The 22412-nt window shown below is 37.8% G+C and overlaps 2 protein-coding genes across 2 annotated transcripts in view; both read left to right on the top strand.

Moving 5' to 3' along the window:
• Nucleotides 1-12841, top strand: part of LOC136693823 (latent-transforming growth factor beta-binding protein 2-like) — a 117982-nt gene extending 105141 nt beyond the window's left edge. Inside the window, exons 29-38 of the mRNA XM_066667011.1 lie at nt 680-805; nt 1273-1422; nt 4318-4482; nt 4971-5057; nt 5501-5629; nt 6030-6167; nt 6289-6453; nt 6607-6888; nt 8660-8809; nt 11361-12841. Coding sequence (XP_066523108.1) covers nt 680-805; nt 1273-1422; nt 4318-4482; nt 4971-5057; nt 5501-5629; nt 6030-6167; nt 6289-6453; nt 6607-6888; nt 8660-8809; nt 11361-11536 — 1568 coding nt within the window. The 3' untranslated portion in view covers nt 11537-12841. The remainder of the gene's footprint in view (nt 1-679; nt 806-1272; nt 1423-4317; nt 4483-4970; nt 5058-5500; nt 5630-6029; nt 6168-6288; nt 6454-6606; nt 6889-8659; nt 8810-11360) is intronic.
• A 1692-nt stretch (nt 12842-14533) lies between these two features.
• Nucleotides 14534-22181, top strand: hs1bp3 (HCLS1 binding protein 3). The gene is made up of 7 exons (XM_066679846.1): nt 14534-14852; nt 15439-15604; nt 17544-17751; nt 17835-18045; nt 19286-19404; nt 19579-19717; nt 20850-22181. The coding sequence occupies exons 1-7, from the start codon at nt 14827-14829 to the stop codon at nt 21094-21096; spliced, it is 1116 nt and encodes a 371-aa protein (XP_066535943.1). The 5' UTR covers nt 14534-14826; the 3' UTR covers nt 21097-22181.
• Nucleotides 22182-22412: the final 231 nt, after the last annotated feature.

Genomic DNA, 22412 nt, shown 5'->3' with positions numbered 1-22412 from the left:
TTTCTCAGGACTTAATTTCTTGCCAGACATGGAACATTAAAGTTTTCAACTCATTTTTCTCCTTATAAAACATTGGTTAAGTGGCCTAAGAGAAAGCTCAAGGCTTCACATGGTTACATAATCTGACCTCCCAGGCCTGCTAAGTGAGCAGAGAGTCACTCCACAGTGCACAAGTTCCAGCCTGAAGCTTTCCAGATGCATGTACAATGTTGTATTTTATGTACGTATGGGGAGCCAAGGAGAGCAAGGGAATCACTTTTCATCCAGTTTATGGGTCGCCATTCTCTTGTTTATCCAGTCCCAAACCTGTTTTGAATGAAATAATGGTACACGATGAAAAGTAAATGACAGCACTGAGGACATTTGAAAATGTTTAACTATGCTGGGTGCAGTAAATACAACTTTTTGATATGTTTAAGTCACATTTGAGAATCCCAGTTGTTATTCTGGCTGGTAATAAACAGTGGCAGATATGATGTTTTGGCACAGATTACTGTCTAGTAATTGACAGTGTTGATAGCTAATAAATGATGACAAAATCTGCACCTCTGATTTGTTTTCACAACTATGCAAAGCATGCCAACGTCATTCCACTCTACACAAACATGCTTACACCAAAATATAAACCAATTATCAAGTCTGCTGAAGTTAATATTGCTCTTTGCCTGTTCTTTTTTAGATATTGATGAGTGTGAAGATGAGACAATCTGTGGCAAGCATGGCTACTGTGAGAACACAGATGGATCTTACCGCTGTCAGTGTGACCAAGGATACACCAATGCTCCTGATGACCAAGTCTGTGTTGGTATGAAAGAAAGCAGTAAATACTTTATTATCTAATTGTAACTACATTCACAGGTCACTTCATTGGAAACACTTTGCTGGCATACAGTTAAAGACTAGTCCATACATACACAGGTTGCGTAAAGCATCATCAGCTCCTTTATTAATGGTTAGCTTCTGATCATGTAACCACGTAAGGTTTGGTGCATATTTTCAGCTGACACCACATAGTACTAAAACTCATTCCCCACAAGGAAAACCATTTCCAAACGCATAGCAATAGATACTTCATAACAGCATTGCTTCGTGATGGTATTGGTTTGTAGACATCTCTCAAACACTCTTGTGCCTTGCCATTGCCATGTTTGTACCGCCCCCTTGCTGCACTGCTTAATTATAATTTGTTCAACAGTGGCTCCTTTGATAAATGAACAAAAGTGTGTGTGTGTGTGTGTTTGTGTGTGTGTGTGTGTTTGTGTGTGGGTTCAGATGTAAATGAGTGTGAGATGAGTAGTGATCGATGTGGTGAAGCTCAGTGTGAGAATGTGGAGGGAAGCTTCCTGTGCATCTGCCCCAGTGAGAATCAGGAATTCGACCCTGTTACTATCCAATGTAGCTCCCGCCACACTGAGTTACCAGGTAAGAAAACAAGAAATGCTCAATGATATTAGAATCAGCACATGATCATATATTAAATGTCAGCATTGAACAGATGCATTTATAATGCATTTTTAATCCTATACAAATAAGTGTTAAATTTCACTAAGGCTAATCTAGGTACATGTGCTAATTTCTGCTTCTATTTTCTGCAGTGATGCCAATGTTTGTCTTAATGGTCATGGAAAATATACATATCTCTTGAAGTTTTAAGTTACATAGACTTAAATTTTTATTTTCTTTCTATTTTAAATTTAAAGTCATGTATCTTTTTAAATTCACAATTTCACCATGTTAACTGTTTAAATTTGACCTTTTGTGTGAAATGTGTATACAGTTTGAAATTAATGGAACACTCATGATCCTATAACTCCAACAGCAGCCAGGCTATCGTTTATTCTGATGTAATCTTCCATCCTCTGCATGCAACTGACACAGATGGCCTGCTTAGCCAAATTTGAGTCAACTTAATTATGTTTCAATACAAACAAGTCTTTGGTATAGTAGTTGGCAGTGCATATGTGGAAACATTTTTGCAACCTTGAACACAAACAGATTACTGACATACAATGTGACTTGGAAAGATCTGAGTAACTTTACCTCCAGATATGAAGTTGGCCTGTCCTTGTGGTGTCATTTCAGTAATTCCAAACATAAGATATTTATGGAATAACTTAGAAAGAATAGAAAAAATTCTGAGGTTTTCTAAGTCCCTTGTACATTCTGGTATGTTAACTTTTGTTATGTAAATCAACTGAATGAAAAAATATGGATTTCTGAGGTTTTGACTGAGCCTATTGTTTAGATATGAATGGCCAGAGCCCACGGAGCCATGATCAGTTTGTGTCAAGCTGTGTTGGAAAAATGTGATAAACATTACAGCGCTGTGATCAATGATTCGGCTTTCCCATGATTACGCTGACCTCCTGCAGCCTACAGGAGATATTCAGGTTTACATTTTAATGTGTAGATGCTTAAACATGATGGCATAGATGCTTTAGTGATGGCAAAAACTCTTAGTTTGCACTATTTTCCCCTCACCAATCAGTCCTAAATAGTGGAGGTCTGAATTCAAATCAGTTTGCTCTCTATCACAGCATACCATTTATTAATCAATAAATTATATTTCTCAAGATTTTTGGCTATGCAGCACTACTTTCAGTATTAATAAATAAAAATATCCAGAAACCAATATTTTCATAAGAAATTAAAACAGTTTGAAGCAAATATACAGTATATGTACATTTGTTTGTTTCATTTCCATGGAAAAAGCCAGAAATACAAAAATGGGCTATGAAGAAGCTCCACGTGGACCAAAGTCAACACTATGTTCATTGTGCTATAGAGCAGATTAAATACTTTTGCTGGAGTGACAGACCTCGGTTACTAATGTACTTAAGGGATGAGTTGGAGTATTGTCTTCTGAATTAGTCTTTAGACACTTTCGCATATCGTCACTGTCCAATCAAAACATGCATCTTCAAAATAACTACAGGAGAAAAAAAGCCTTCTTAAATTTCAATGGAAGTCAATGTAAAAGGATTTTACAAGTAATTTTTATGTATTTCTATTGGTTCATTCATCATGAAATTTACACAATATAAAAGTCAGCTGCTGTGTTCAATTGATGTAATAAACAAAAATGGGGAGACTTGTTTTTGATTGGACATTGGCAATATGAACTCCAGAGAAACTCAAGAGAAACTCCAGAGTATCAGGTCCAGAGATGTCCCGGAGTGATCCTTTCAGACATGCAACAGACAGTAGGAGATTTTCTGTGTCAGAGGTGTTCTTACAGCAGGAAATGTTCCACCGACTTTAGGCATGGCGCGGTACCTGTGCAGCACGTTCAGGAGATACTCACATACTGCTCCTCTGCGTAAACATTCTCGGTTACTGTTCCAGTGTGAAATAGGCTTTTGTTTAAACAGTATCTCAAAGTGAACAGTAACAGACAATATACATTTCATAGATAAGTAGCCAAGACATCCCAACCTTATTTCTGTCTCACATGCATATTCTTGTAAACATGAACACATGTATACACAGTTCAGATATAAGGGTAAAGCCATGACTCTATCAGTAAAATAAATGGTAGTATCAGCTACCGTCATCAAGTGTGATGGCGTGTGGAATGAGGCTTTTCTGCAGTGTGATTTTAACACTCATTTGGCCTGCCTGAGATGAGGAGCTGAAATAGTTTATCATCTGGGTGTAATGGGTCAGCAATGATTTTCTCTGCACACTTCCTGGTTCTGGATGTGTGCAGGTCATGCAGAGTGGGAAGGCTGCCCTAGTGCTCTTTCTGCATATCTGATGTTTGGGGAATATCGTGTTTGGTGGCAGACCTTTACCAAAATATATTGGAGAAGGTGATAAACCTGTCTATAATGGATGTATTGAATTGGAACAACAGCTGCTGAGGCAGGTCAAAATCCTTCTGCTGGGGGACGAAGTAAATACTCTTTGTGATGTTCATGATTTTGGAGTCCCAATTTAAGTCTCTAATTGGTGATTGTGATTCCCAGGAACTTGTTGAATATTATGAGGGCTGGAAGCGGTAGGGGACTTTCCTGTAATCCACTGTCATCTCCACTGATTTAAACATGTTCAGCTCAAGGTTGTTGTGACAACTCATCAACTACCCTTCCCAGAAGAAGCTATCACAGAATACCATTTAAGTCAGTTTTGTAGAAACAATAGATGAACAAGTGTCCACAAATGTATAGTTGCTGTATCATGACTAGTCTGCTTTATTCAAAGTAGGGGGAAATTTGTGTTAATTTGTTTTATCCTGATGAACCCTTTTTTTAAAAGCATGAATGCCATTCTTCTCTTCTGAGTGTTTTTATGCGTTCTATATGGGAATCCTCTCAGACTCTCAGACGGAACAAAGAAAGGAATGCTACTACAACCTAAATGATGCAAACTTGTGTGAGAATGCTCTCTCTCAAAACGTAACAAAGCAGGAGTGCTGCTGCACAGTGGGAGCAGGCTGGGGAGACAACTGTGAAATCCATGCCTGCCCAGTCAAAGGACAAGGTAAAGTACCTAGAAAAAAATTTGTGCTGGAATGTAACAGCGCTGTTTATTTTTTATTTTATATATATATATATATATATATATATTTTTTTTTTTTTCCAAAACACTGTATTGTATTTTTTCAGTAATATTTGTAATAATTATTATAATAAAATTATGAAACGTATTTGAATAAGATTATTCATATGCCATGCAATTTTTATTGATATTTTATGCTGTAATGCTATTCTTATTAGTATTATATAACAATAAGTTATTTATATATATATACCATATTTATTATATTATATGCCTTACAATATATATATATATATATATATATATTGATATTATATGCTTTTTCTATATTTAAAAATATATGTATATCTTTAATTTTCAGAAGTCAACAACACGTTTCATGTGATCAGGAATAGTCAAACTTTTATATATGACTGTATATGAAATATTTACATATGACTAAGTCATTTTGACTGTTTTTCTGTCCTCAGAGGAGTATGATTGGCTCTGTCCACATGGTTCTGGCATTCTCACAGTGATCTCCTCAATACGAGGGATTGACCATCTTATGATCAAAGGTTCTTTTACAGTTTTTTTATTGTAATTAACTGAAAACGCCTTCTTATGTGTTAGTGTGATTGCATGTATGACTGAAATCAAGGTTAGCATGGTTGTTTATGGTCATGATTTAATTGCACTGTTTCTTCTACACATGTTTAGAAATGTTTTGAGGCAGAATATGAACAATCTGTGACCCCATCAAAATAAATAATGATTGAATCATTGATTTGATTCCTTCAAAAGATGTTAAAGTTAATATCACATCATGCCTAATAAGTCTAAAGCCTTTATGTTGAATTTTTCCAAATATATTTACCTGAAAAAATTGGCATTCCAAATTACATGCTTTTTTATGTTTCTCTCTGATTTAATTTATTGTAATATTCTTTTGACTATCAAGTAAAAACAAGTGTTCTGTTTTGTTAGCTTGTAAGTCCATTGAAACATTTTTTGCCCACAGATGCAGATGAATGTGCGACATTTGGCCCGGAATTATGTAAAAATGGTCAATGCATAAACTACCACGGCTCATATTCCTGCTTGTGTCGTGAAGGCTTTTACTATGACCACATCCAAATGGAATGTGTTGGTAAATAATGCAAATATTTTTGCATGTATTATCAAGTTTTGTTGTACCACAATTGGCAATTTGGTATGCAGATTACAGTTAACTAAAAACATGGTGATTAAGGTGTTTTTAAAGTTATTTCTAAAGAATGTGGTGAATTACCTGCAGTTGTCCAATTCATTCATGTTTTCATTTAACTGGTTGCAAATATGTATATGTAATTGCTTTTTGATGTGCAAAATATCATACTTTTTTCTGGACAACAGTACTGTATTACATATTGTATTTTTAATAATTACAAAACATATAAAACTTCACTTTTATTTATTTTAATAAAATAAAAATGTGTAGAAGCTAAATATGTAATTAAGATAATGGTTTGGAAAGTGGGGTAGACACATTTTCTGGTAATGTGTTTCAGACTATGATGAATGTCAGGAGCGTGTTTGTGAACATGGAATGTGTGTGAACACAGCTGGCTCCTTCAACTGCTTCTGCAGTCCTCCCATGGTCCTAGACAGCACACAGCGCCGCTGCATCTCCATCAACAGCACAGATGGTGAGGCATATATCCCCACTGTACAGAGTGAAAGTGCATTAAACTGGATTTCCTTTTCATGTTGTCTTGCTCTTCTGTATGCATTCATAATTTACACTCTTTTATCTGATTCTGCTGGTAGGTGCTCCTGACACAAAAGTTCATACAGACATCTGCTGGCGACAGGTGAAAGATGATCGCATGTGTTCTGATCCTTATGGGTATTCAACAACCTTCACTGAGTGCTGCTGCCTTTCCGGTATTTCATGGGGTTCGCAGTGTGCATTTTGCCCCAAGAAATCTTCTGGTGAGTATTTATTAAAGACAATTAAAAAGAAGTCTATTTTCAAAGATTTGCGAGGCACATTTTATTGATCCAAGCAGCTCTTGTTAGATAATCATTCTAACTTGATGTGAAATCAGCTTCTGACTAACAATTTTGGCTTGTATCTTCACAAAGATGCTTATGCTGCATTGTGTAACCTGCATGAGAGAGGCACAGACAGTCTTCGAGAGGCAACAGGCTTGGAGTATGGACCAGATGCCCCTCCTGAAGGATCCTATGTACAACAATACTGGGATAACTATGGTTTTGCAGGAGGTGACTATAGTATTTCTGAAGGACCTTTGAGTAGGTCTTTCCCTGATCCCTCAAGTGATTACATATCTAGGGAAACAGTGCAAGTCCCTCTACAGAGACCCAGAGTGACCCAGCAACCACGACGTTTGGATCCGTTCAGGGGTAATATCATTCTTCCAGAACTTTTCATCACTTTGCATGCTCTATTTAGCATTTGTTCCTTACAATTTTAAAATTAAATAAATAAATATATACATCAAATTTGTATTTGTAGTAAAGTGTGTTCTGGAATATAAATGATTAAAACTGTGTGCAAAAAAGAACCGCCAAGCCACAAACTGTTTAGAAATGGAAATATGGAATATGTCAAAACAAAAAATTATGAACAATTAAGTGATGGTCATAAAATTAGAATATCGTGAAAAATGTATTTAATTCAGTAATTCCATTCAAAAAGTGAAATTGTTATATTATTATTAACTTTGTATGTTATAGTCATTCATTACACACAGACTGATATATTTCAAGTGTATATTTCTTTTAATTTGATGATTATAACTGACAACTAATGAACCCCAAATTAAGTTTCTCAGAAATTTAGAATCTTGTGAGAAGGTTGAAATTTGAAGACACCTGGTGCCACTCTCTAATCAGCTAGTTAACTCAAAACACCTGCAAAGGCCTTTAAATGGTCTCGCAGTCTAGTTCTGTAAGCAACAAAAACCCATTCGAAAACGTGGGGGAGATTCACAAAGACTGGACTGCAGCTGGAGTCAGTGCTTCAAGAACCACCACCACACAGACGTATGTAAGACATAGGTTTCAGCGTTGCATTCCTTGTGTCGAGCCACTCCTGAACAAGAGACAGCGTCTGAAGCGCCTCGCTTCCATAAAGGACTGGACGGCTGCTGAGTGGTACACAGTTATGTCTCTGATAAAAGTAGATTTTGCATTTCCTTTGGAAATAGGTTTCCAGAGTCTGGAGGAAGAGAGGAGAGGCACAGAATCCACGTTACTTGAGGTCCATTGTAAAGTTTCCACAGTCAGTGATGGTTTGGGGCGTCATGTCATCTGCTGGTGTTGGTCCACCAAGGTCCAAGGTTTAGAGCACTTCATGCTTCCTGCTGCTGACCAACTTTATGGAGATGCAGATTTCATTTTCCTACAGGACTTGGCACCTGCACACAGTGCCAATGCTACCAGTACCTGGTTTAAGGACCATGGTCTCCCTGTTCTTAATTGGCCAGCAAACTCACCTGACCTTAACCCCATAGAAAATCTATAGAGTATTGTAAAGAGGAAGATTCAATACGCCAGACCCAACAATGCAGAAGAGCTGAAGGCCACTATCAGAGCAACCTGGGCTCTCATATAACACCTGAGCAGTGCCACAGACTGTTCGACTCCATGCCACGCCGCATTGCTGCAGTAATTCAGGCAAAAGGAGCTCCAACTAAGTACTGAGTGCTGTACATGTTCGTACTTTTCATGTTCACACTTTTCAGTCGGCCAGCGTTTCTAAAAATCCAATTTTTCTGTTGGTCTTAAGTAATATTCTAATTTTCTGAGATACTGAATTTGGGGTTTTCATTAGTTGTCGGTTATAATCATCAAATTAAAAGAAAAATCACTTGAAATATATCAGTCTGTGTGTAATGAATGAGTATAATATACAAGTTTCACTTTTGAATGGAATTACTAAAAATAAATCCACTTTTTCATGAAAAAGACCAGCGCCTGTATTGAGTCCAAGATTCAGTTTCCTGAGTAAAGTCACCATATTATGCCAATAAAAATCCTAAATATTTTTACAAATACTAATCATTTGAAAATTGTAACCGTGGAAGCTAGAACAGCAAAACAGGTTCAAATGCCGGTGTTCCTTAGTAGCATTTCATTGAACAGCCCTTCTTGGTGCATGTTTTTCATTTAGATCGTAATGAAGGCTTTGAAGGTTTACAAGCAGAAGAGTGTGGCATCTTAGATGGCTGTGAAAATGGGCGCTGTGTTCGTGTTCGAGAGGGCTACACCTGTGACTGTTTTGATGGCTATGAGCTTGACCTAAGCAAGATGGTGTGCACTGGTAAGAACTTGTTGTTTCTGTGTGTTTTTTTTTTTTCTTAAATATACCTGTAGCCTGCCTTGAACATAATAATATTAAAACATAAAATGTTATATCATGCCCTTGTTCTTCCCATGGGGCTTTACAACACAGCATTATAAATCAGCATCTAACATTTTACACATTAATACACACAAACATAGCTAGTACTGAAAGCTCTTTCCCTCACCACAACACAGATTCCCGCTCCTTGCTGGCCACACTTGTGTTTTGTGGTGAAAACAGTCCCGGCTTGGGACATAGCCTTCCCAGCCAGTTCTCACTGACGGAAAATGTCCCAGGCCAACAGTGAAACAATACAAGACATAATAATAATAATAGCACTGTTACATATCTTACATCAGTAAACAATCTACCTTTAATACCTTTAAGCAGTTATGTTTTAATCTATTAATATATAGAGTATCTAAACTTGAGAACGGGTAAAAAGGTACAAAACAAAAACCACAGCAACCACTAACAATGTACTGAGAGACTAAATAATTAACAACCAAAGACCCATAAGGGAAAGCCTAAGTAACTACAAATGAGTATAAAAACAAAGATTACTGAGACCAAGAAATGGGCTTGTAACATATACAAATCAGGAACACCTGGAAGAGTCACACACAAGGAAGGGGCATGGCTGAGAAAACACCTGGACCAAAGGAACACATGCAAAGCACATAGAGAGAAAGACAAGACAGGGGACATAGAAGGATTTGTCTGACACTTGACAGTGGATTATACACAGGGTGGGCCATTTATATGGATACACCTTAATAAAATTACGAATAAAGTTACGTTAAAACCAAGCACACCATTATTGTTCTTGTGAAATTCCCAATAAGTTTGATGTGTCACATGACCCTCTTCCCAAAAAAATTGGATCCAAAATGGCCACCATGGTCAACCTCCCATCTTGAAAGTTTTCCCTCCTCCCATATATTAATGTGCCACAAACAGGAAGTTAATATCATCAACCATTCCCAATTTATTAAGGTGTATCCATATAAATGGCCGACCCTGTACATTCACAATAACATTTTACATAATATTTTAGGACTTCTAAAATAAGATTATTTTCTGTATTCAACAGATTATAGCTTCTGTCTTGCATTAATCCCTGTAAACCACTGCAAATGAATGATCAAAGTGTCCTCAGCGCTATAACATTAACTCTAAGCTGACGGGCAGTGCCACCAAGGCAAAACCCTTGACTCATAGCCACATCATGTAGCATGTGTATTTTACAAATAGAACTTCTCTGTTTGGTTGACTTGATTACTTTTGTAGCCTCATCCAAGAATCTGATTACATTCTGAAAATGCACTACAATTTAGAACCCGAACAAAAGATTTTAGTAAATAAGCTTTGTGGTGAGACATTGAGATTTTCCAATGGAAGTTAGAAACGTAGAAGAAATAAGTACACAGTTTGGATGTTGCATGGCAAAAAAAAAAAACAAATAAAAATTCTTAAGTATGTGCAAAAAACCTCAAAGACATTATCTATTTTTTATTTTCAGGATTGCTTATTATGAAAGCAATATCAGATGCCAAGTGACTCAATGAGCGGCTGGCAGAGGAGCCATCCTAACAATTACACAACTGACAAGAGAAGACAGGGCTTCTTTAGTTTGAAAGAGGAGAACATTGTTAGAAAAAAAAAACTGAGGCAAGATAATGCATGACTGAAGAGAAAGTGCATCTTTTATTAGCAGAGCCCTATCATTGATACAAAAATCATCTTTAAAAAGCTTGTTTGGGGGCAGTCCAGCACCCCTTTGGTCCAGCCTGTGTGTCTTGTGTGTCTGTGTGTCGTATGTACAACTAAATCCAAGATTTGATGAAAATACTGTAGACTAGTGGCTTTCATTTTCACCAAAAGCAACTAAAAAGATAAAGTGACTTAAATGTCAGTTTGCATGCATGTGTATAATTTTATACAACAAAAAGCAATACATCTCTTTATAGAATCTCTATAGAATAAATCTCTTTTAGAATCTTACAGTTTGTGTCTGTGCCTTGAAGATTGATATAAATGATACATGTATTTTGATTGGGCGGCACGGTGGCGCAGCAGGTAGTGTCATAGTCACACAGCTCCACAGACCTGAAGGTTGTGGGTTCAAGTCCTGCTTTGACAGTCCGGGTGACTGTCTGAGGAGTGTGGTGTGTTCTCTCTGTGTCTCCGTGGGTTTCCTCCGGGTAACTGTCTGTGAGGAGTGTGGTGTGTTCTCTCTGTGTCTCCGTGGGTTTCCTCCGGGTAACTGTCTGTGAGGAGTGTGGTGTGTTCTCTCTGTGTCTCCGTGGGTTTCCTCCGGGTGACTGTCTGTGTGGTGTGTTCTCCGTGTGTAGTGTGTTCTCACCACACTTTCACCTGAAATCTAGAGAATGCATATAATACCCATGTACAGTTTATATTGTAGCTATTTATTTCCCATTCTAGTCTTTTTCTGAACTGAATAGCCAGAACTCTTTCATTTGCTCTCTTATCAAGCTCAGCTTATCTCTGTTCTGTTTTCTTTCAGATATAAATGAATGTAAGGATATCAGTGACAGTGTGGAACTGTGTAAGAATGGTGTGTGTTCTAACACAGAAGGCTCGTACAACTGCACCTGTCTACCAGGCTTCATGTCCTCCTCCAAGCCCCATGAGTGCATCCCAGAGGACCAAACACCAGCCCCCCATGGGGAGGGGAAGTGACACACTTCTTCCTCACAAACCTCAATCTAATGGAATTAAACCTAAATCTGCACCAGTGAAGCCAAGCCAGCTCAGCTATAAACCTCAACACAAACAGCTCCAACTTCATAATTCTCATTCAGACTTGTACATATAGAAAGTAATGATTAAAAGAAATCATATCTGTGGTGAGATGACCTGTGAAATGACATGTTTTTGAAGGACTCTGAGCACAAATATAAAGCAGTCGCAGAATAATTTGAGCATTACATGCTAACAATTATAACACATTTAATAAACAGATAATGCATTTAATTTGTTACTGGAGGTCATTCTAGCCCAGGCTTGTCTGCCAAGGCTTCATTGAAGAGGTTTTGGAAATTTTGTACAGATCTAGTACTTTGTATTAAATTGGTTTGATTTATTTTCTAATAATACATCCAGTACACTTCATAAATTGTTTGATCCATGAGGCAAAAAATACAAAAACATCTGATTAACCTTAGATTTATAGATTTCTGTACAAATGTTTTTATAACACAACTTTATGTATGAAACCTTGGTGTACACTGTATCAGATAAAGTGTATGTATCCTGCCCTGTGGAGCAGACAATGAAATGTCTTTTTTATTTTCCTTTTTTTCTTTTTTTTTTTTTGGATGACTGCACTTTTTAACAGCTGTTATGTGGTGCCTTACATCCAGCAAACACATAGAACAGAAATTTTCAGCAGCAGATAACATATCACATTTGCTAGATCATATAGCCTACTTTCAGTTAAAATAAAAACATATTTTGCTGGCTAGACATTCAGCCACTTGTGTTCTGTTTTAAAGGTAGACAAAATACAAGACACTTTCTTAGACAAAACACTTTGTCCTGCTGATGAGCAACAACATTTAACTACATTAATGTTTCACCATTTGGACTGTAGCAGAGGATATACAGGGATGCCAAGGACTGAATATTTAATTACAAGGGGTTTAAGTACTTAATGACCACAGCAGCTCCATGTATTTGTTACAACCATATTTAAACCCACCTGAGCGTTCTCTTCTATAAGGTTTGAACAGATGCCTGTAGGCCTCCATGGAATCACTTTTACTGCAGCCCCTGCCATGGTGTATACAGTGTAATCAGTACATGCCTTGAAATAAAGCAACTCAAGGGAAACACATCAGATTTTGGTACTTTGGAAGGCAGTCTTAAATGTGATGCCTAATGGTGGTGATAAGTAGGCTGTGGTCATAAGGAGGGACTGCACCATGCATTGGAAACTGTGGTCTACCATGCTTTGTTCATTCAGCTTGATTACCTCTGACTGTAGTTGTGTCCAGACATTAAAGTCTGAAATTTAAAATGAAATTGCTTTGTATATTCATTTTTTAAACAAATATGTTTATGCTCTCATTCATTTAAATTATAAAAATGTAACAATTTTAAGTGGGATAGGATTGGGTGGGTTGGCCTCTTTCCTTCCACTCATTACACAGTTCATAGGGCCTGGGAAGTCAGCGCTCTCCACCAGTGTGTTGGGCTGTGTGGAGAAGTTACATTGATGGCAGTGTGAAAATATGTAGTAGAAAATAGCACATCTCAGAGAAAGCACCTGCTTGTCCTCAGTGTTGGTGGCATTGTGTGTGATGGGGTGGAATGGAAAATGATCCATTGGGAGAAAATTCTGCAAAAGTATTTAAAAAAAAAGAAAGATCTAAACTAAGTCATTTAGAATGATTTGACTGAGTCAGAATTGTTCACAGCGGTAGTGAAATTAAGGAGAAAAATGAAGTATTTAAAACCTCACTAAATGACACAAAATGGTTACACTGCCAGATATCGGAGGTATATTATAAGGTATGACATAACATTTTGGCTTAAAAAATTGTATCTGCTGCATTCATGCCATTTAACTACATTTTGCTACATTTTACTTGTAGCTTGAGGTTGTAGGTGAGCGGTGAACTGAATGTATCTTAAAAATATATTTTGTTAATTACACATTTTAGCAGAATCTTACCAGAAGCACTTGGTGACCTAGGTGATGATGATTCAGTTTACCTAGGAAAAAATACCTGGATGCTTGTAAGAAGACATATTGTTCTAATAGTATTGTTACAATATCTCTACCTAATGTTTAAAACCTGTAATGTATAGGACAGAATATGAATGTGTACAAAAGTGTAGTGCACATTGAAGTACTAACAACTGAACTACATTAAAAACAAGCACAGTAATCAACTGTAAAGTTAATTAAAATTGTGGCACTTTTAAAGAAAGTACATTTAAAGACAAGATATTTTACAGCACAGATAAGCTGCCAATAGCCAGAGCACAGTCGTTGAACATTTGACCTGGGCCCCAATGTGTCCTAAGCCCACTGTCCCTTTCCACATCTAGACCCAAATGATTTAACGTAAAAACAATCCGTTGTAGCCGTAGGAAAATACTGTGGGGGTGTCACATTTACTATTACTATTAAGAAAAATAAAACATTGATTTGTTAATATGTGCCTGGCTGCGGAACATTAAGCTCTATTAATGAATAAACTAAAAAAACAGAACTGGGAGAAACTAGTGGAGTATGTCCTTAAAAACGAAGAGAAACTGTATTTTATATGGAAAATTCAGTTAAGAAATTTCACAATTTTAGGTTGTTTATGTAAGTTGCTCACCGTTAAGCGACGAGGCTCATGTGAAACCTTATTTGAAGTGTTAGCGCACCACCAGGCGGAGCTTCCTTTTGCGAACACAGACAGTTTCCTGCAGGCAGCGAATTAACACACGTAGAAAATGGAAGTATGGGTAGATATAGTTAAATTGAAGATGCAATTAAACATTTAAAAACTGTATTTAATCACATCATCTTATATATTTTCATCTATCGTCGTATTTGTTTCTTGAAAAGACGCGATTCTGTGGTGTTTACGTCGTGTAGTCGTGGCCGAGTGGTTAAGGCGATGGACTAGAAATCCATTGGGGTCTCCCCGCGCAGGTTCGAATCCTGCCGACTACGAGAACTTGTTTTCGAAGTCTTGTTGATAGCTTTGTAGTTTTTATGTCTTTTTCAAAGCATTTACATTTTTTTTTCAAACCCAAACAGCCAGACCCTCAACTCTAACACGTTTCTTAACAGGATACATACTTTCGACAAACAAAAAACAATTAGCGCCAGCTGACTAAAAGTGAAGCTAACCCTAGCTAGGCTAAGCTAACCGAGGAAGCAGTTCGGGTCTCATGACTCGGGGCTGATTTGCTTCAAGTTTCCACCAGAAAGAATTATGAAAAGTGAAATAACAACGCAGCTTTAAAACATGACAGATGGAATTATTACGAGCAGGTAACACCCTTTATACACCTTAAACAACGTATCTAATACGATGTATATTAATATTAACAGACAAACTGTAAAACGAGTGCATCTAATGTTGCCTTAGAAACCCAACAGCTGTGGCTTGGGATTTTATAAAACTTATAAAGTGCCCGGTTCTGGATAAATGTTAAAAGTATAACTTAAATGAGCTGCACTACTTAATACGTGATAATCAGTGTGTGTATTTGTTCAGTTATAGCTGCTTATTTTACACTAAAACGCAATAAATTTAGTTTAGATAAAGAGAATATATGATATGTGGTGTATTAGAAAAGGGTAATGTAATTTAATTGGGTTAAACCGTTTCAGTGTTTCTCAGCTATCATTGTGTAATACAGTTTTGAGGCCAACGTTCTGGTTGTTGTGTTGTGCCCTTAGATTACGCCTCAGTGGCGCACCACAGAAATATCTGGATACACACACTATCAAAACTGCTTTGCAGTTCTCTGGTGGCCTTAGTTTTCTACAATCTTACCATATTGAGAGGCACCAGAAAACTAGCCTTTTCTTGCTCACAAGTAATGTTTTTATTTGCTATTTTATAAATCAACAGGCCTCTGCAGAATGAGGCAACAGGTATTGACCTCCAGGTGCCTCAGTTCCAGGAGATCAGAGGACCCATGATGACCGGTCATGTAGAGTATCAGATAGTGGTTGTCACTCGCCTGGCTGCCTTCAAGTCTCCTAAACACAAACCTGGAGATGTTGTTCAGTTAGCGGTAGGTGATCTTTGCTAATAACTTTTAAATTGGTAAGGAAAATTTACATCAGGTGAAGTGTTAAACCTTTACAAGGTTCTACATACACACACACACATACACACAAATGTCTTTACCAGTTATGGTTCTTTATGGACAAACAAAGGTTCTTCTATGGCATTGCTTAAAAAACACTTTATAGCACGTTTATTTTTTAAGAGTGTACTTCGCAGGCCACCATCTCAAATCTCATTCATTCATCATCTGTAAGCGCTTATCCAGTTCAGGGTCACGGTGGGTCCAGAGCCTACCGGGAATCATTGGGCGCAAGGCAGGAATACACCCTAGAGGGGGCACCAGTCCTTCACAAGGCAACACACACACTCACAGCTACGGACACTTTTGAGTTGCCAATCTACCTACCAACGTGTGTTTTTGGACCGTGGGAGGAAACCCACGCAGACACAGGGAGAACACACCACACTCCTCACAGTCACCCGGAGGAAACCCACACAGACACAGAGAGAACACACCACACTCCTCACAGACAGTCACCCGGAGGACACGCACGCAGACACAGAGAGAACACACCACACTCCTCACAGTCACCCGGAGGAAACCCACGCAGACACAGAGAGAACACACCAAACTCCACACAGACAGTCACCCGGAGGAAACCCACGCAGACACAGGGAGAAAACACCACACTCCTCACAGTCACCCGGAGGAAACCCACGCAGACACAGAGAGAACACACCACACTCCTCACAGACAGTCACCCGGAGGACACGCACGCAGACACAGAGAGAACACACCACACTCCTCACAGTCACCCGGAGGAAACCCACGCAGACACAGAGAGAACACACCACACTCCTCACAGACAGTCACCTGGAGGAAACCCACGCAGACACAGAGAGAACACACCACACTCCTCACAGTCACCCGGAGGAAACCCACGCAGACACAGAGAGAACACACCACACTCCACACAGACAGTCACCCGGAGGAAACCCACGCAGACACAGAGAGAACACACCACACTCCTCACAGACAGTCACCTGGAGGAAACCCACGCAGACACAGAGAGAACACACCACACTCCTCACAGTCACCCGGAGGAAACCCACGCAGACACAGAGAGAACACACCACACTCCTCACAGACAGTCATCCGGAGCGGGACTTGAACCCACAACCTCCAGGACCCTGGAGCTGTGTGACTGCAACCAAAATGCACAAAAATAAAATATTTGTTCATATTTAATGTACAGGAAAAAGTCTCTTTCAAAAGTTTACAATGTATGTGGAAAGCATCATCCTCTTAGTCTCTGAACTTAAAAGTCTGAACCAGCTGCTTTTAGTTCATAATAGCAGAATAAATTCCAGCGTGATTATAGTCTTGTACACCTACATAGATTACTACAAGAAACATGTACTCCAAAAAAATTTAGATTTACTATTTATTAATGTAATTCATAAACAGTTTTAGAAATTAATCATAGACATTATTAATAATTTCCTGAACTACAGGAGAACTGCATCTAAAATCACACAAAGAAAAAAAGGATCATTTAAACACGTTGCATTATTATTAAACCTATTATATTTGTACACATTAAGCTACAGTAGTAAGGACTAAATGTGTGGGTACAATCGTGAAGACAGTGACATATGTTTATTAAATTATAAATAGCTATAAATAAAAGCACGTCATATAATACTTTTAATTATATAAGCATAAATAATAGTCATATTGACCCCAAAAATATTAACAATTAAAAAAAAACAGTTATTTATTATTTTTTCGTTACTGCATCTCACATGAGATGAAGATCCAAATTACTTTCCAGGCCCTGAGGGAACCAGTTAATGCTCCATGGAGTGGTGCAAACTACTAGGTGTCAGTATTATGACTTTTTTACATTTTCTCCTTTAAATCTATGTCTGTACGTCTGCAGGTCTCAAAGAAGTACAGTGAAATTGATGAGTTCTACCATCACTTAATCACTCAGTATCCCACCATCCACCTGCCTGCCATGCCACGTAAAGCCCTGTTTGTTGGTGAGACTGACATTCGTGATCGCAGGGCAGCATTTGACGAGCTTGTCCGGTTTGTTTCCAAACATCCGACTCTCTCAACCTGTCCAGAATTACTGGAATTCTTAGGTTAGGAACTGTCTGATTCGTAAGCGTTAATATTAGAAATGAATCATCACCATTACAGCCGCCTTACTGAATGTTGTGTACAGGAGCAAAAAGTACTGTCCGGGATGTCACAGCCTCAAACGCCTCAGACTGGTTAGCTGAGGAAGACGACGATGGGCTGGATTTCTTTGGAAAAGACGAGGCTTCGACTGTGCCGCCTGAGCGAGTGAAAAAAACAGTAAAATCAGTCAAGCCAAGTCAAGAGGATGAAGATGATGATGAAGAGGAGTTATTTGATCCATTGGGAGGTGTGAGGTAAGAGAGGCATTTCCTAAAACAAATGCTTTCCTTAACTGTCTGTTGGTGTTGCGACACTTTGGAGGCAAAAGATGTATGATAGTCACTTTCGTACAGTTTACTGTTGATGCGTACTTAATGCAGCATACAGCAGGTCCAGCAGGTGGCAGTACAGCCTCTTTAATGGTTAAGGGCACTAGAAAACGACAGAAAGAAATAGGAAACATTTGCAAAACGGTTACAGAAAATGAATGAATAATATAATCATTTAAAGATTTTTTAAAAGTTTGTTAGGATCCAAAATCAATTTTAAACTACTCTGAATACACTGTGTGTTAACGTTAAGTTGTAATGGTTTGTGTTTCGCGTTTTTTTTTTTGTGTTGTTGACAGTGCCATTTTAAGACCCCACATTTAAATGTTTTGTGAACACATTGTAGAAATCTTTAGTTTTGTGTAAGTTTAGTTAGATGTTCTAAGATATATGAATTTTGGCTGCTCTAAAACACATTTGAAAATAGGTTAAATATACAAAATACTATAAAGATATCAAGGATATTCTAGAAATTCTAATGTGATAACTTTATAAGGGACAAGTGGTAATGGAATTTTATTGGTTTTTCACCACTGTGATTTACCAAAACTTTGTCGTTAGAAAATAAAATTAATTAGATTTTATCTGCGTAGTGGATTTGATTTTGCTGAATATCTTCCAGGAATTCATGCTCTTGTACTTCTCCAGAAGAGAATAACTATAAAAGGTCAATTCTCTTTTGCCTTGTTCTGACACTTCCCCTTATCTCTCCATATGGGAATGTTTTCACTTTTATTTAAATCCCAGCTCAGAATTACTGGAGAAACCGATGAGCAATTATCTTAAAAGACTTTGCACGAAAGATTGCTCCTGAAACCAAGCCAAGGGCAAATGCCTCTGGGGGAAAAAGTGACTGGATTTCAGCCGTTTGTCAGTAAAATTAACATTGAATAACAGAACATATGGATGTTGGTTACTTTTGTTGTTGTGGCTGAAATTGAACTATTTTTGAACGTTGATTTTGGTGTAGACTTGATTTTTCTTTCAGAGAACTGGTTTAATTGCATTAATTCTGATGACAACAGTGGTTTTAGCCAGTGTTGTTATCTTTGTCACAGCATGTGGAATATAGGGCAATCTGCACAGGACTCAGTGCAAAAGAAAAAAGGAGAAATACATTGTATGAGAAATGAAGAGACACTGTTTATGCACTTTATGGTTATAGGTCTAAGAAACCCAAGCCTGTACAGATAGTTCCCAAGCCTGTACCTAAACCCAAAATCAACCTGTTTGATGAGGAGGATGACCAAGAAAAGGAGCTCTTTGAGCCTGCAGTAAAGGACAGTGAGTGCAGATTTGGTTTTCCATTTACACTCAAAAAGCCAGGCACATATTCAAAAAGGGCAAATCAGATAATACAAAATAACAATAAAGAAATGTTACCACTTGGAATTGTTCAATTCTGCATGTTTTATGTCCACTGTCAGCCCTCATTGCCCACGTTACATATTCCCACAGGTAGCTTAAAACTATTTGAGGATCCTGACTTAGGTGGACCAGTCGCGGTCGGAGACTCTCTGCTTCTCTCTAATGCCTACAAGAAGATTGAAGCACCTGCTGATACTAAACTGGATGAAGACATGGATGAGCTCTTCAGGTCAGCCCTTCATCTGCTTGAATGTTTTACTGTGTTTTAAAGCTGTATTGAATGTAATCATGGCTAAGATGCTACACTGAGCTGGACAGCAGGTAAGCACAGGCCAAATTTCTCAACATGGAATGTTGCTTCTTACAATATCTGAGGATGAAACTGCATGCCACTTTTTGTAGTTTAGGGCGTAGGTGTAACAAGCTGTGAGGATGCTGGTGATTGATTGGAGGGGATTAACTATAATGAGTGTGTCAGCCGGTTTAGTTACGTAACAGGACTGCTAGCAGGGAGAGGCTAGCAGTGTTCTAGAGAATCATTTTTCAGTTTTTAGGGCTTACGTTTAAATAATTTTTTTATAATGGCAAATGGCTAACGCCACTTGTTTCTTTTAGAAAGATTGGAGAAATACAATACTGTTTTTATTGTATTATAAAATGTAATAAAAATGCAATATTGCAACAAATTTGGTCAGTTAAAAACAGTGTAGACCATCTCTTTGTGCATGTTTCAATTGAAAAAAAAGCTTAGACAATTTAAAAACTCAAAGATTCTTGGTTTTATTGAATTTTACACAAGTCCCAACTTTTCTGGAAATGGTTTTTGCTTCATTTTACTTGAAATATCATTTGTTCTAAATAGAGATCTGCATTTGCTCAAGTCTGAAGTGCTGTTTTGTTCAGGGCCTCAGTATACTGAAATGAGTTGTTGTTGTTGAAAAGCACTGTATGTTGTATTTTAGCATTCTTAACTTTTTTATGGGCTCCATTCGCCATTTCCTGGCCCAGGAAGACAAGATCTTTCACATTTACCTTCGAATCTCTGGCAAATTGAGCTTATTATTATTATTTTTATATTTTTTTTTTGAACTGCACATATACCACAGAAACAAACATCTGTAACAGGTTGTTCTAACCATATTCAATGAAATATTGACACTGGGGCAGTCCAGCCAGGTTATAATATAACACAATCATAACAGACTGGAGCAGAAGACTGTTCATGTTTCCAGTAAAGAAAGCATTTACTTCAAGAACTGAAGTTAAAGGAATAGTGTACATTATGATTACGTGAACTCATGTCTTTATTGACTGTGAACTGGTGAGCTTTCATTTGAAGTGCCATGTTTTTCCCCAATTAGAGTGGAGGAGGATTTGGACAAACTTCTTGCAATCAGCAAACCTGCCAGACCAAAACCAGCCATTGCCCCGAAACCCAAACCAGCCATAAAGGCCAAGCCAGCAGTTCCACCAAAGCCTCCTTCTCTGGCACAGGTCAGTGGAGCCGCTCAACAGCCAGGCACTTCTCAGGCTATGAATGAGCTCGACATCCTGAAATACATCCAGCAAAATGAGGCAGCTGTCAGTGAAGATCTGCAGCTTTTTTAGCTTTTATGAGTGAAACTGAAACTTCAGGTACGTTAACCTGACTTTAATAGGGGGCGGACTCAGAAATGATATTATTTTCATTGCACTATTGCTGGTTTTGTTATTAATGCCTAAATCATTGATTTATCTCTTTCTCCATATATCAAACATGTTCAAGTCACAAGTCAACTTGATTTTTAACTTCACATTACCATCAGTTAAACCAAAGAGCTGGACGTGATGCTACTGTGTTTGAAGTTGTTACAGTATCATGACAGTAATTACACAATGTAGAAAATGTTTTTAATTGCTTAAAATGCAACTTATGTTGGATGGTATATTTTTGCACTGTGACAGCGGTAACACTATCCACAGAAGGAGGGTTATTTTTTTTTTATGTCTGATTGAAGAGTAAACAGAAATGAGCTCTAGAAAAAGCATGGCATTTTTTCAAAGCATCCTAGTATCTTACTTTGCGCACTTTGAGTAAGGATTAAAATCTTCATGATAAGATTTTATAATGTATATGACCATCCTGTGCATAAATGACATAACAGTACTACAAAATAAAATGGTAAACTCATACTATCTAAATGCTTCTACTGACAATTTTTATATTTCTATTTGCAGCTTCTACCAGTTACTCACAAACCCCTTAATTGTAATCCAGTGTAGTAAATACACAAAGGGTCAGTGCTGGTTAAAAAACATAATGATGGACCTGCAGTTGTAGAGCATTCATCAAAATGTCTTGCAAATGTAGAACATTTATCCAGAGGAACACTATTGTGTCATGGACAAAGGGCAGTAAAAATAGCCAAGGTTTAGAGTTAAACATTCTACCTTGGTTAATAAAAACAGGGTTGTGTTATTTTTGTGAATAATGCATTTATAACTCATGCCTTAACCTCATTATGACACACGTATGTCAAGACATTTGTGGAGACCTCTTCTGATGAGTAATTTCAGCTTCTTTGAGGTGCCAAAATTGCAGGTGTGCAATGTCTATAGAAGTGCAGTGACCATGAGAATGGGATGCTTTCAAGTAACTGCACTAGTGTCAGCTAGCAGAGTCCGAAGCTTGAAGCATTGGAACTAGGTTCTCTCTAAAGCTATAGGTCACCATCCAATATTTTTGTAATGAGTTGGACTGTAGTTTTTGATCTAATCACCTTACATTTCAGTGTCAGCCTCACTAATGTTTCCACAGGGATGTTCCCGTTGGGAAATGGGAACAAATCTACAAATCCTCTTCAGTTCATAAGAAATTGTGCATGTACAGGTGTCCACAAACCTTTGGCTATAGTGTTTAGAAACGTTTTCACGTGCCACTAGAG

Source organism: Hoplias malabaricus, chromosome 1 (assembly GCF_029633855.1).
Source record: "Hoplias malabaricus isolate fHopMal1 chromosome 1, fHopMal1.hap1, whole genome shotgun sequence".
In the NCBI taxonomy this organism is placed as follows: Eukaryota; Metazoa; Chordata; class Actinopteri; order Characiformes; family Erythrinidae; genus Hoplias; species Hoplias malabaricus.
The sequence above is the reverse complement of the archived record's forward strand: the minus strand, read 5'-3'. Positions and strand labels throughout refer to the sequence as shown.